At 34.7% G+C, this 14,679-nt stretch overlaps 1 protein-coding gene across 34 annotated transcripts in view; it reads left to right on the forward strand.

The window, feature by feature from the left end:
• dennd1a (DENN/MADD domain containing 1A) overlaps positions 1-14,679 on the forward strand; it is a 47,941-nt gene that overhangs the window by 21,172 nt on the left and 12,090 nt on the right. For 20 of the 34 annotated variants that reach the window (XM_087300695.1, XM_087300691.1, XM_087300694.1 and 17 more), the window contains exons 9-20: positions 1,378-1,488; positions 1,581-1,681; positions 3,015-3,060; positions 3,222-3,323; positions 3,471-3,596; positions 6,241-6,342; positions 7,431-7,518; positions 7,612-7,652; positions 7,821-7,892; positions 8,601-8,657; positions 8,740-8,856; positions 11,588-11,674. In XM_087300695.1, the coding sequence (XP_087156821.1) occupies positions 1,378-1,488; positions 1,581-1,681; positions 3,015-3,060; positions 3,222-3,323; positions 3,471-3,596; positions 6,241-6,342; positions 7,431-7,518; positions 7,612-7,652; positions 7,821-7,892; positions 8,601-8,657; positions 8,740-8,856; positions 11,588-11,674 (1,050 nt within the window). Of the gene's footprint in view, positions 1-1,377; positions 1,489-1,580; positions 1,682-3,014; positions 3,061-3,221; positions 3,324-3,470; positions 3,597-6,240; positions 6,343-7,430; positions 7,519-7,611; positions 7,653-7,820; positions 7,893-8,600; positions 8,658-8,739; positions 8,857-11,587; positions 12,144-12,252; positions 13,109-14,679 lie in introns of those variants that run through there. The other 14 variants (XM_087300699.1, XM_087300697.1, XM_087300698.1 and 11 more) reach the window with 2 other exon arrangements.

Here is a 14,679-nt window from a genome sequence, read left to right on the forward strand (position 1 = left end):
TGAAAAACAATGACAAAATTACCATTATAACAGAGGTGTCAAACTCATTTTAGCTCAGGGGCCACATGGAGGAAAATCTATTCCCAAGTGGGCCGGACCATTAAAATCACGGTATATATAACTAGAAACAACAACTTCAGATCGTTTTGTTTGTTTTTATGATCAACATAAAACTTAAAGTTGGAGCGTGAGGACAACACATTCTCACAGAAATTTATAACTTTTTGATTTAGTGGTTAATTCATATAGATTCGTATAATTTAGTACGATTTGCTTATCCACCAATGATAGCTGGGTTTAGGGATGTGGGTGCCACAGCTTCTTATTTATATCGTACATTTTCATACAACTGAACTTACACGAATTAGCCACATAATGTGAAATAGTTACGTTTCCTTGTGAGAACACCTCAGTGTGGTATGGCATAGATGTGGTCTTTCCCTCTTAGAAGGTTGTAAAAGTGATGCTGATTGAGGATTCTTTATCGCAGGGGTTCTCAACCTTTTTCTACTTCGGGGCCACTGCTTTTTCTGATCAATTTTTGTAGGCCCACGTGTCTAAGTTATTCTCTAAAATATTTTTTATGAAATGCTCATGTAAACCTTTATTGATTATAAATATATGTATTATATATGTACAAATGTATCATATATATCTATAATACATTTGGTTTGCCTTGTATTACTTTCTATTATCAGCATTTTATATAATTTTATTTAAATGTAATTATATATAAAATGAAATATATATATATATATATATATATATATATATATATATATATATATATATATATATATATATATATATATATATATATATATATACACACACACACACACACACACTCACTGATTAGCATGTTCACGTGTGTTTGATCAGTGTTGGAGCTAAACTACGTAGGACACCGGCCCTCCAGGACCGAGTTTGCCCACCCCTGCTTTAAATGGTTAAAGTCTGTGTGAACTGGAAGTTGCTGATGATTTTATGTCTCTGTGTCAATGTATTTCCAAATAAAATGGAATATTGAGTAGGAGGTGGGGCTTTCTTTTTGCGCATCATTCCCTCAAAGCAGATTAACAGTAAAAGGGGCGTGGTTAATAATATTGTGGCTGAAGCCATCAAACTGACATCAACAGAGAAGGACCACCACTCCAAACACGAAAGCAAATAGTCAGACTTTAAGGGAAGATTACTAAACAACTTTTCTTTTTTTTTTTTTTTTCAGTGGGTCAACTTGCATGGTTTAATTGTTCACCTAATAAATAACAGTGCGCACTAGCAAAATAAATATTATAAATTTTGACTTTTAAGATGCCATTTGCATCTTTATTTAGCGTCATCCGTTGATTTGTGATTCCCTGGGTTATTTTTCAGAGAAATCTGACAGAGTATTTCGTAGCAGTGGATGTGAATAACATGCTACATCTGTACGCTAGCATGCTGTACGAAAGACGAATCCTCATCAGCTGCAGCAAACTGAGCACTGTGAGCAATATCTCTACCTCTGTCTAGCTGGTCATTTCTTTCCTTGTTTTAAAGGTGTTATTAAGGGTTGTTATTATTATTCTCTCTCCTAGTTAACCGCATGTGTTCATGGCGCAGCAGCCATGTTGTATCCCATGTACTGGCAGCATGTTTACATTCCAGTCCTGCCACAGCACTTATTAGACTATTGCTGGTGAGTATGCACACATACATACACATGTAAAGAAATTCCTGTTTTTTAATTATATTTTTTTTGTTAAACTACTTACTACCCATTTTACAGTTAATAAAGGCTTTACTTGTGAGACCTCATAAGTAGGCCCCACGGAATCTGCGCGCGCAGAATTCCGCAGATTTTCCGAAGAATTCCGCAGATTTCTGCAGATTTTTAGCCCATCATTAATTCTGTTTATTTACTTGAGTAAATGTTTAAATCTGAATTTTTTCAGTTTTTATTCAGTAATTTATTACTTTTTATTTAATATATTAGGGTCTTTGTTATGATATCCGTTGGGTACTCCCAAAATAATTCCGCAGAATTCCGCAGATTCCATCTGGCCCTGCTCATAAGATGGAGTTATAATAAGAATATTTCTAATATATATCCATCCATCCGTCCATCTGTCCATCTATCTGTCCATCCATTCGTCCGTCCGTCAAGCTATCCAACCTTATATCCACCTGTATGCACAATATTCTGTCTATTGACCTTTCTATCCATCCGTCCAACTGTATCTTCATCTGTCTGTCCATCTATCTATCCATCTGTATATCCACCTGTACAAAATCTTTTATCCATCAACCTTTCTATCCATCCATTTACCTTCCATCCTTCTGTCCAACTGTACATCCATCTGTCCGTCTGTCCGTCCGTCCGTCCATCCATCCATCCCAGGAACCATTATTTGTTTAACCCAAAATCCTGTAAAAGCAACATTGACAAATATTATGACTATTTAATCAAGAATTTTGGAAGAATACTGGAAGTATTAAGAGATTTTAGTCCATAATGACATAACAGAATTGTCAGCTGCACATCCATGATGCGAATCCACCACATCCCAAAGGTGCTCTATTGGATTGAGATCTGTTGACTGTGAAGGCCTTTTAAGAACAGTGAGCTCATTGACATGTTTAAGAAACCAGTCTCAGATGATTGATTGCGTTATGACATGGTGCAAATGCATTGAGTTGCTGCCATGTAATAGGCTGATTAGAAATTTGCATTAATGAGCAATTGGAGAGGTGTACCTAATAAAGTGGCCGCTGACTGCATATTTAAGGAATAAGAAAATGGAAAAAAGTGTGTATATATGTAAAAAAATGTATGTGTGTATATTTATCACACACTGATCATTAAAAGCAAAATAAATAAATATATTAAGAATAATTAGTATTTATTCACATAATTATTTGTTAGCATTTATCTGAAATAATAATAATAGATGTGACATAAATATACTGTACGTGTATGTCAATTTTATGAGGTGTACCAATGTGTGTGTTTTTCTGTTTCGTTTTTTTAGCGCTCCAATGCCGTACCTCATCGGAGTGCATTCCAGTCTAATGGAGGTGACTGATTGCTTTTATTTACACTTTCTTTTCTCCATATTTACATTTATCTGTGTCGCAGATTCATATTTGCTCCACCAAGTCAGTGTTTTTTAGTGTAGCCATATCTAGGCTGTACTTAGACTGTTGTGTGTCTGTGTTTGTGTGTGTTGTCGTAACAGAAGGTGCGAGGTATGGCTTTAGATGATGTGGTTCTTCTCAATGTAGACACAAACACTCTTGAAACGCCGTTTGATGACCTGCAAAGCCTTCCTAATGATGTGGTGAGTGAATAAACATAAACACACGATTAGTTTGAAAAGCCCGAGCTATTTTGGTCATGGTGTTGATTTTAATATGACAGACATGATCTGATGCAGAAATATATTTATGATGGTTACAGTCAAGTGATACTTGTGTGTATTTTATAGGTTTCATCTTTAAAGAACCGCCTAAGAAAAGTATCTTCATCAACTGGAGATGGAGTGGCTCGAGCGTTTCTGAAGGCACAGGCGGCTTTGTTTGGGAGTTACAGAAACGCGCTACACATCGAACCGGTGAGAGACAGAGCCACTTTTTAGACACAGGATGATTGTGTTGCAGTTTGGGGAACTTCCATTCAAAGATCTGAAGCATTTTGAATACTGATGCACTATCATTATTCAATCCATAAACAGTTGAAGACATAATTCATTCATTCATTTTCTTTTCGGCTTAGTCCCTTTATTAATCTGGGGTCGCCACAGTGGAATGAACCGCCAACTTATCCAGCATATGTTTTACGCAGCGGATGCCCTTCCAGCTGCAACCCATCTCTGGGAAACATCCATACACACTCATTCACACACATACACTACGGACAATTTAGCCTACCCAATTCACCTATGTGCATGTCTTTGGACTGTGGGGGAAACCGGAGCACTTTAAGGAAAGCCACGCGAACGCAGGGAGAACATGCAAACTCCACACAGAAACGCCAACTGACCAGCGACCTTGCTGTGAGGCGACAGCACTACCTACTGCGCCACTGCGTCGCCCTGAAGTCAAAATTATTAATTAATAATATATTAGAAATGTATACAAATATTTAAAATACTTCTTAAGTAATGTTTTAACAGAGCAAATGATTGCTATAATATTTGTCTTCTGGTATTTCTTTTAGTTGGAAATAAAATCTGAATTTAAAAGGTATAGAGCTCAGGTATCTGTCACAGCAAGTTGCAGTCAGCCATGTTTGTGGACAAACGTATGAGCGCCTTAAATAAACAAGTTTATCTGTAACTGACAGCGCATTAGCGATTTGCCGCAGGAAAACATCTTCATGTATGATTTTGTATTGCTGATGAGTGTATAATGTAGATGAATCAAAAGAATCAATAGAGATCAATGGGGATTAGGCAACCTTGACCTAAACACCAAGAATGCATTGCATTGCTTATGACACGTTCCCGAGCTCCATAGAAGTCAGTATTATTAGCGCTTAATAAATAACATTATTTATTTAATTTGTTTACACATTACATTTAAAAGTGTGTGGAAAGCGCAAGGTGCATCGTTTTACTCGCTTTATGCTCTCATGGCGTCTGTCTTTACTAGGCAACCATCAACTGTTTTCTTAGAGGAAAAGAACCCCCCCCCCCTACACACACACACACACACACATGCATAAACAGCACCAAACAAGCGACACACAGCATCACGCTCTCTCTTATTCACACACATACACACTCACACAAACGAACAAACAGCATTCACACGGAAGCGCGCGTGCTCGCTCTCTTGGGAGCGATATTGTTAGACGGGTTTTGGATTCTTTTTAGGCTGTAATCAGTCAGCTACATCTGGCAACACTGCTCCCGCATTTTATTCAGAAATTTACTTACTGACATCTAGACATCTAGCGGGAATGCAGACCTCTACTTCGCATTTACCACGTCTCTCTTATCGTTCGGTCGAAATCCAAAGTACTGCCAAACTGCAGAGGTTGTGTTTTTTTTCTAGACCAGGTCACTTCCACACTGTCCTGTGATGACAATCATGCATATGCATTTTTAGGCATTAAATATTTAATATTTAATACTTGTCTCATATATAAGTGCATTGTTTTTTATGGCGGTATTATGATATTGAAACTGATACCGTTGCTATTTTCAAATCCCGCGGTATACCATGTTACCGTATTACCGCCCAAGCCTACGGTGCATAGCACAAGCCCTTTTTGTAATTACACTTGGAAGTGCCCCCTCAAAATGAATAAAAGTGCCCCTCCTTCACTTCGCTATTGAAAAATGCTGAAAACCTGTAACCATTACACTTCTACATTTGTTTGTCCTGCTATGAAAGACAATGGTTACAATTTATCAGCTTTCTTCAAAGTTTCATCATTGTGTTCAACAAGAAAAAAAAAACATCGTAAATGATTAGAGGTTTTTTAATACCTACAACTTAAAAGTGATTATATATCGAGTCATTTCTGGGGTGAACTATAAGCTGAATGCTACTATTTTGAAAAACTACTTAAAATATTATGTATTGCCATCATTACAAAGAGAAAATAAATTGTAATTTTTATTAAAATATTACGTTTAAAATCTCTCTAATAAACAGCACTTGGGAAATATTTGAAGCTCTTTTGAGTGCACTGTGGTTTGTTTTTTCCAGATTATTTTTTGTTTGTATTCATTACACTACAGTAATAATTAATATACGTTTTTTATATTGTATATGGTGGCAGGACTTGTTTTGTTTTATTCAAGGTCTGCTGAAGGAAGTTTTTATTTTTTAGTTTAGTTTATGTTGCCTTTTTATCAGTGCTGTAAAATTGATTAATTGCATTAAAAATAATAGTTTTTATTTACACAATATATGCTTGCTATATATATTTATTATATATAATACGCATACTATAATAATATTAATAATAATACAAGACAATAATACAAATTCTATATAAATGTGTATATAAAATTATTTTGTTTTACATATTTCTGCATTTTATGTAGTTATTTATTAGTATTTTATTGTATATAATAAATAAACTTGATGAACTTTAAATATACTTGACTATTTCTCAAATTTATGCATGCACATGTGGTTTTATATTGTACACAACATTATAGAAAACTGTGTGACAGTGTCCTCTAGTGGACGGTCTGTGTGAAATGCACTGGAATAAAGATGTGTGTTTTACCTTATATTCAGGAGGAGCCAATCACGTTCAGTGAGGAAACCTTCATCACACACCGGTCCAGCACAATGAGACAGTTTCTGCAGAACGCTATCCAGCTACAGTTCTTTAAACAGGTTATACACAAACATTTACCTAGTTGTCTGAATGAGAGCATAAAATACACCTTTGTTTTTAAATGTTTTTGATAAAAATTTACTTTAAAATAATTCTTCATCAGTTAACTATTAGTTAATAGTTCAGCATTTACTAATGCATATTAAAATCCATAGTTATGCTTGTTAAGATTAATTAATACACTGTAAGTTTACATGAACCATCAATGGCTGCAGGCCCTTATTGGCTAATCGGGAGGACCGGGAGAATTCCCGGTGGGCCGGTCCGTTTTTTGGCCGCGAGGGCCGGTGTCCCTAGCTCCAGAATCTGTTGCTCTCAGCAATCACACTTTTTAAATTTATTTATTTACTTGATCACAGCCTTTTTATTCATTATTATACCGCAGCTCTTCTCTGGTCGAGCGGATAGCACGTTAGGTTAAGACGCCGCGGATCCGGGGTTCGATCCTCGTTAGAGTAACTTAGTGTTTTCATTTTTATTGATAAGACATATAATACTGTTAGGATTGTTGAACATTTGAAGTTCTAAAGCAGCTGTTTTCTCAAAAAAAAAAAAAAAAGACGTGATAGTGTCATTAGAAACTGATTTGGAAATATTTATTTATTTACTTATTTTAATATAGTCAGTCGTGAACTGAGGTGGGCCGGTCTGAGGCTTGAAACTCCAGAGCTGAAAAGGTGTCCCACTCCGGCCCTGAATGGCTGTAATTCAATTAACTAATGATAACGAAGTTGAATAAATACTGAAATAAAGTTTGTTCATGTTAATAAATACATTAACTAACATGAATTAATACAACCTTATTGTAAAGTGTTACCAATTTCACAACCAAACAAACAGAAGGACATTAAACAGAAGGATTTTAAGAAATAATAAATGAAAATAACTAAAATATTAATAAAAACTAGAATATTATGTGTGTTATAATAATATATAATAATCTGTTGTAATCAAATACCACGTTAAGCTAGTCATGAGTTCATTCACTTCAACTGAAAGTCACAATGTTATTTTATCAAGTGTCACATTTGTCTTTCTCAAGGTGTGAGGCATCTGCATAAACATCATTTTGTGTGTGTGTGTTCAGTTTATAGATGGCCGTCTGGAGCTGCTGAACTCTGGTGAAGGGTTCAGTGATCAGTTTGAGGAGGAGATCAACATGGGAGAATATGCTGGTAAGAGATACTATCATTTTTTCTGGATGCTTGCTGTAAAGATATTAAATATATACTGATTGTTCCTAATGTCTGTTTTTGTCTCCGTTACAGGCAGTGACAAAACTTATCATCAGTGGCTTTTCACAGTAAAGGTGAAAGTCTTATTATATATATATATATATATATATATATATATATATATATATATATATATATATATATATATATATATATATATATATATATATTTTTAAACAAATGTGTGTGTTATGAGCTCTTTACCTCAGTCTCCTGATGTCTTCATCATCTTTTGAGTACAGAAAGGCAGCGGGGCAATTCTGAACACGGTGAAGACAAAGGCAAATCCTGCAATGAAGACAGTTTACAAATTTGTATGTACCCATATATGTATTTGTGTGTTCTTGTGTAATATTAATAAATTAATTTATTTTTGTTTTATTTTGTTTACTTTATTACTATTTAATTCATTTATCAGTTCTTCCCATGTGAGCGAATTACCTCTTTGAAGTTTCTCTGTGTGATTTCTTTGTTTGTTTGATAATTTATTTACTTCTTATTATTGAATTTTTATTCATTTTTATTGAACTATTACAAAAATATTAATTCTTATTATTTAATATTATTTAAAGATTGCACTATTATGTCTTTCTTTTCTTTTTAATTCCTTTAAAAATTGTTTTATCACAATTTAATCTGTTTTTAATCATTTTTATTTCATTATTTCTTTAATTCTTGTTTATGTAAAGCACTTTGAATTACCATTGTCTATGAAATGTGCTATAGAAATAAACTTTCCTTGCCTAATTCAATGTACTTATTTTATATTATTTTTCATGGCTTGAATTGTAATTTAATTAAATTCTTATTTTAAATAAAAATTTTATATAAATTTTTATATATTTTTATAATTTAAATAATAATTTTTAACTTTGATTTTCAAATCTTTTTAGTTATTTTATGTAATTGTATATTTTTATTTATTAGTTTGAGCGAATTTCATCTTATCAGTGTGAGAAAACAGCAACAATTTCAAAAGATTGAAATGTGCAGTTTATAAGCAAATCTCTCATCCTCTGCAGGCCAAAGACCATGCCAAGATGGGCATCAAAGAAGTCAAGAGTCGACTTAAACAAAAGGTACTCATTTCAGTAAATAAATCAATTATTCATAAGTACTGCATAAACACACACCCATTCACTGTCACTGAATCTCTTGCAGGAGCTCACAGAGAACGGCTACTCAGAAGAGCCCGGGCCCACTCAGCTTCCCTCCACACAGAGCAAAGACTCCCTCACCTGGGACCAGAGGCGGCCAATCACAGTTCACTTTGGGCAGGTGGGTAAAAGAGATGTTGTGAATTCTTGTTAGATTGAAAAAGTGTATTGTGATGATAAACATGCAGTCTTGTTTAATTTATTATTTTTTTTTCTTTAATGCGATCCACTTTATAAAGTGTAAAAAGATAAATCTTAGGCAATTTGACTGGAGTGCTGTTTAACCTAGATTTTTCTTAAATGCCGTTTTCTCAACTCTGCAATATTAGTTGCATGTTTATTTTGTTATTGAGAGGAAAAACTGCTGCACATATTGACTAGGATGATCATACATGCCAGTTGTACTGGACACTTCCTGACCAGGATTCATTTATATTACTTTGCTCTCCAAGATTCATGCTTAAAGGTAATTATTGACTAGTAGTTTGACCAATGACTTTCAGGCATTGTACTTATTCAAGCAATCATGGCGCTTGGAATGTGGGATCTAAACAGAATGTTCAAGATAATGCAAATATGCATTCATACAGTAATTAGATGTGTTTGTTTGAAGAGATTGCTTTATGAAAACAAAATACCATGAGACTGATTCAAAAGTATAAGAAGCCATCTTATGGCATACAACACATTTTTTTGCCATTATATAGAAATCCTAAATGTGTCCTGTAAGATAAAATGTCAGGTATGGTCACCCTAATCTTTGCACACTCATCTAAACATGGCATAAAGCAGGGGCATGTTTGCTAACGGTATTAGCAGGCATTTCAAACTTCTAACCCTACATAAAGCACTTAGAAAGCTTATAGTGTATCTGGGATGTATAAAAATGTATTGCACTAACCCTATTTATTTTATGTACCTTTTAAGAATTAATTAATTTTAAAAAGTACATAAAATAAAACTGGATAGTAAAATGAAAAAAAAAAAAGTATTTATTTATTTTGGTCTTGGTTTAATCGCATCCAAAAAAAAGTTTGCTTTGACATAATTAAGTGTGTGTACTGTGTATATTTTATGTATATGTAAATACACACAGGCATGCATGTATTTGAGAACATGTTTATTTATTTTTCGATATAAAATATACGTGTATGTGATATAAATAATTTTAAATATCTGTGTAACAAAATAAACAAAATAGTTGTGTATAGTTTTGTTTCTACGCATGTGTGTGTGTGTGTATCACATATACATAATAAATAGATATAATACACATATAATATGTCAAAAACTTTTATTTTGAATGCGATTAATCACGATTAATCTTTGTCCAGCATTTATTGATTGATTGTTTTTTTGTTACTTCTCAGTTTCTTGTTTTCTCTCTGGGATTTCTCATTGAAATGTCAGATTTAATTACTATATAGTGTATTTTATTATAAAGTTTAATTAAGAATAAAAAATTATATAAGCCACTGTAATAACATATGCTGGATAAGTTGGCAGTTCATTCCGCTGTGGCGACCCCAGATTAATAAAGGGACTAAGCTGAAAATGAATGAATAAAAAAATTATATATTTCTTTCTTATTAATATTATTATTTCACATGGGTGTTAGATTTTATTGGTATTATATTGAAATCCTGGATGTGTCCTGTTAAAATGTCAGGTTGTTGTCATCCTATTTTGTATTTGTGCACTTATCTAAATATGGCTTTCAGCAGTGGAATGTTTGCTCAAAAATCTTAATAATAATAATTCATTTTATTTGTAAATGGTGCCTTTCTAGACACCCAAGGTCGCCTTACAATAAGCATCAACAGATATGCTAAAACAAATTAAACATTACTAAAAAAATCTTGATTTCTCACTGGGATTTCTCATTAAAATGTAATTTTTTTTAAATTACTTAATTACTTCCAGGGCCATTTGTACCGAAGTTGATATTTGGTCACAGCATATAAGTGTTTCGAAACATCTAGTTTTCATGAGGTGAGTTGTTAGCCCAACGCTCAACCCCCAATCTGGAGGATCAGGACATACACACATACACTACGGACAATGTAGCTTACTCAATTCACCTATAGCGCATGTCTTTGCACTGTGGGAAAATCCGGAGCACCTGGAGGAAACCCATGCCAACATGGGGAGAACATGCAAACTCCACACAGAAATGCCAACTGACCCAGCTGAGGCTCGAACCAGCGACCTTGCTGTGCTGTGTTGCCCTATTTAATTATTACATGGTATATTTTATTCATTCATTTTCTTTTCGGCTTAGTCCCTTTAGTAATCCGGGGTAGCCACAGTGGAATGAACTGCCAACTTATGCAGCATATGTTTTACGCAGCGGATGGCCTTCCAGCTGTAACCCATCCCTGGGAAACATCCATACACTCTCATTCACACATATACACTATGGACAATTTAGCTTACCTAATTAACCTATAGTTCATGTCTTTGGACTTGTGGGGAAAACCCGAGCACCCGGAGGAAACTCACGTCAACACAGCTCAAACCAGTGACCTTCTTGTTGCGAGGCGATCATGCTACCCACTGTGCCACCGTGACGCCTACATATTTTATTCTAACTAATATTATAATTTCACATTGGTGTTTGATTTTATTGGTATTATATAACATTCTGGATATGTCCTTTCAGGAATTGCCTTGCTCAGCATCGGGCATTTGCTAACAGTATAACCCCTAATTGGGTATTTCAGAGTTCTTTCTAAAACCTAAACAAAGGAGATTAACACCCTTGCCGTGAGTGTATTTGGGATTTTAGAGGGTGTTTAAAGGAACAATATTTACAGTTAAGTGTGTGTGTGTGTGTGTGTGTGTGCGCACAGAATGAGCGGTCACCCTCTCCACGGCCCATGCGGCCACAGCGCCCCCCTCCACCCCATCCCTCCAAACTACAGCGCAGCATACGACCAGTGAGTACAGCTCTCCTGACTGACCTCTGACCTGAGCTCACCTGTGCCCTCTGGCCTGGCTGCTGCACTGGAGTGTGTTATATCTGTGTGTTCTGACGGGAGTCTGTGTGTGTGCGCATGTGTGTGATCTACAGATTAATACTCGCTCACATACATGGATGAGCTTGTTGTGTGTTTTCACTTGTCTTCCTACCTCACAAAACAACTGTTTTCCTCTGGTTTCAGTCTCTTCTGGGCTTAAGTCAAGTTTAATTGTCTGTTTTTATATGTACATTTGGTTTAGGGTTGTCACGATACTGGAATTCGATACCAGTCGATTAGTGAAGTTTTAAAAACAACTATTTTCCGCTAACATTTGAGCTCTGTTGAACACGTTCTTAAACAGAGCTGATTTGCCATTGTGTTCACATGCTCAACAGGATTGACTGTAATTGGCCGTGAAGGTCATCAGTTTACCAAACTCACCACTGTTTACTAATCACAACCACAGATACAGGGACACTGGAGCGTTTTAAAGTCACGTTGATTAGCTGGTTTGTCTATAAGCTGAAATTTGAGCGAGCTTTAAAACACTCCAGTGTCCCTGTATCTGCGGTTACAGAGTAAACAGCAGTGAATTCGGTGAACCGAAGACCTTCAAAGCCAATCACAGTCATTTCTGTTGGGCGCGTGAATACAATGGTTAAAAACGCGCTCAACAGCGCTCAAATGTTTGAATTTTCAAATTTCAGTACCGATTGGTTTTGAATTCCAGTATCGTGACCCTAGTTCGGTCATCTGTACAGTGTGCATAACACAATTTAGCTTTAAATGCGTACAAAACATTTGGAGATAAAAAGCTCAGGATGAATCTATGTAGTGTTCTTAATGTCTAGTGGAGTATAGCTTTAATTGTGTACTTTTACTACATAGTTTTTTTGCCTCTGAGTGCTTATTTTTGTTTTTGTTCGTTTCCGAAAACCATTGTCAGCCAACTAAAGTTGCAAGTCCTGTCGTTACTAACATAGTTTGTTGATTTGGCGTTTCCATCGTTCCAACGAACACTTGCAAGCTGTGTCGCAAACTTGTACGCTTGCAACTACACCTCTAGAGTTGTAGTTAGTAGCATAGTCCCTGGTTGTGTTCTATTCCATTATCCCCCATGCCCTATTCATTCTAACCTTTAAACTTGGAATGATTACAAACATAGTTTGTTACAAACATAGTTAGTTGATTTGGCGTTTTTCCAAATCCGTCGTTCCAAGAAACATTTGCAGAGTGCGTCACGAACTTGTACGCTTGCAACTAGACCTCTAGAGTTGTAGTTAGAGGCATAGTTCCTGGCTGTGTTCTATTTCCAGTTATTTCTTCTATGTTTTATTCCTTTTGAAAGTTCCAATATTTAATTTGAAATGATTTTAAAATAAAAAAACAAACAAACAAACAAAAAAAAAACATTAAGGTCATCTCTCTTATTTGTTATTTGCTTTTAAAGTATTTTTACAGTTCAGTTTTAGTGATCTTCGTATTAACAATTGAACATTTCTGCAGTGGCTTGAATGTGTCAAAGCTGTAAAAGTAAACTTTTCAAAAAATAAATAAACAATATTCTACATAATTCTAATAAATTAATAATAAAAAATACTACTACTACTAAATAATTATTATTAAGCATGATTTTTTTATTTCTTAATAAATAGCCAACTGTAAATTACAACCATTAATCTTTTATAGGCTTTATATATGAGATTAAAATGTATGTTAGCTTTTGTAAGTGGTTTATTGTTTTAAAATAGAATATGGAATATTCTCTATAATATTTGTAAAGGAAGCACAGGCCCTATACATTCCATTTACATATATTTCAACTAATATGGAAAACAAGTGTATTTTTTTCTCCAAAACTAGCCTAAAAATGGATTTAAAGAAAAAAATGTGTGCGCGTGTAAAACAATATAATTTGCACAAAAAAAGTGTTTTTTCTTTTTCCTCTAAAGAATTTGTTACTCCACCCACTTTAAAGGATCACTATGAATGTAGGTGGTTCAAATGATGGATCTGCGACAAAGCAACTACGGTTTTGGGAAACACTCGTCCAGTGTTTCTGCAGGGTCTTAAAAAGTCTGTATTATTAAATGTATTAAATTATAAAAAAAATTTTTGGTAGGGTAAATAAAAATCTTTTCAGTCAGGGCCATTTGTCAAATTTCTTAACCTTTAGCCTTTTATGGGTCTAAAATTCATTCATAACGATCTTAAAAATGTCTTAAATTTAACATGATGAAACCTGCAGATACCCAGTTGTCACTACATCGTTCTTTTCCCAAACAATGCATTGTACTATGGTAGTTCAGACTCGAGTTATGTTGTTATTTGGGAAACGCAGCCCTGGCTAGTTTCTTGACAAATATAACAGTGCAGGTATATATAAATTATTCAAGCAATTGGTTCAGAAAAGCTGATTCATTTAGACAAAAATCCATGTTTCTGTCTTTATGAATGGGTCACTGAATCATTAACTAATTGATTCATTTAGGAGCAAAACACTGCAGTGTTGCTCTGAGATGCACACATGTTCTGCTCTGGATTTGTTCGAAAATTTTCTTTTACCTAAAGAAAAAGAAAACAGCATGTCTGAAATGTAACTCGCGCAATATTAACTTCTTGTTTGTCACCATCAGTCGTGATCACACTCACGCAACACTTTTGGTTGTGTGATGTTCTGATGTTATCATAATAAACAACAAAAACTCTTACAGGGATATTTTTTGCTTGGCTTCTAGGGGCTTCTAACAGTTTGGGATGCTTTAAAGGGTGCTTTCCTTTGGCTGCCACTTTCCAGGTCTTACTTGTGTGTTTCTGTTTACATTTGACAGGATCTTGACCTCTAACCTTTGGTTTTCTAGCTGTTGACCTCTGTCCTAACAATGACTACAGTGGCATCTATAAAGATGTAACATATCCAGAATGTCCTTTTAAGACATTAGGATGGTGTTTAAAATATGCATTTGTGTGTGTGTTTGCAG

This window comes from Danio rerio, chromosome 21 (assembly GCF_052040795.2).
Source record: "Danio rerio strain M-AB ecotype USA chromosome 21, GRCz13ab, whole genome shotgun sequence".
Classification (NCBI taxonomy): Eukaryota; Metazoa; Chordata; class Actinopteri; order Cypriniformes; family Danionidae; genus Danio; species Danio rerio.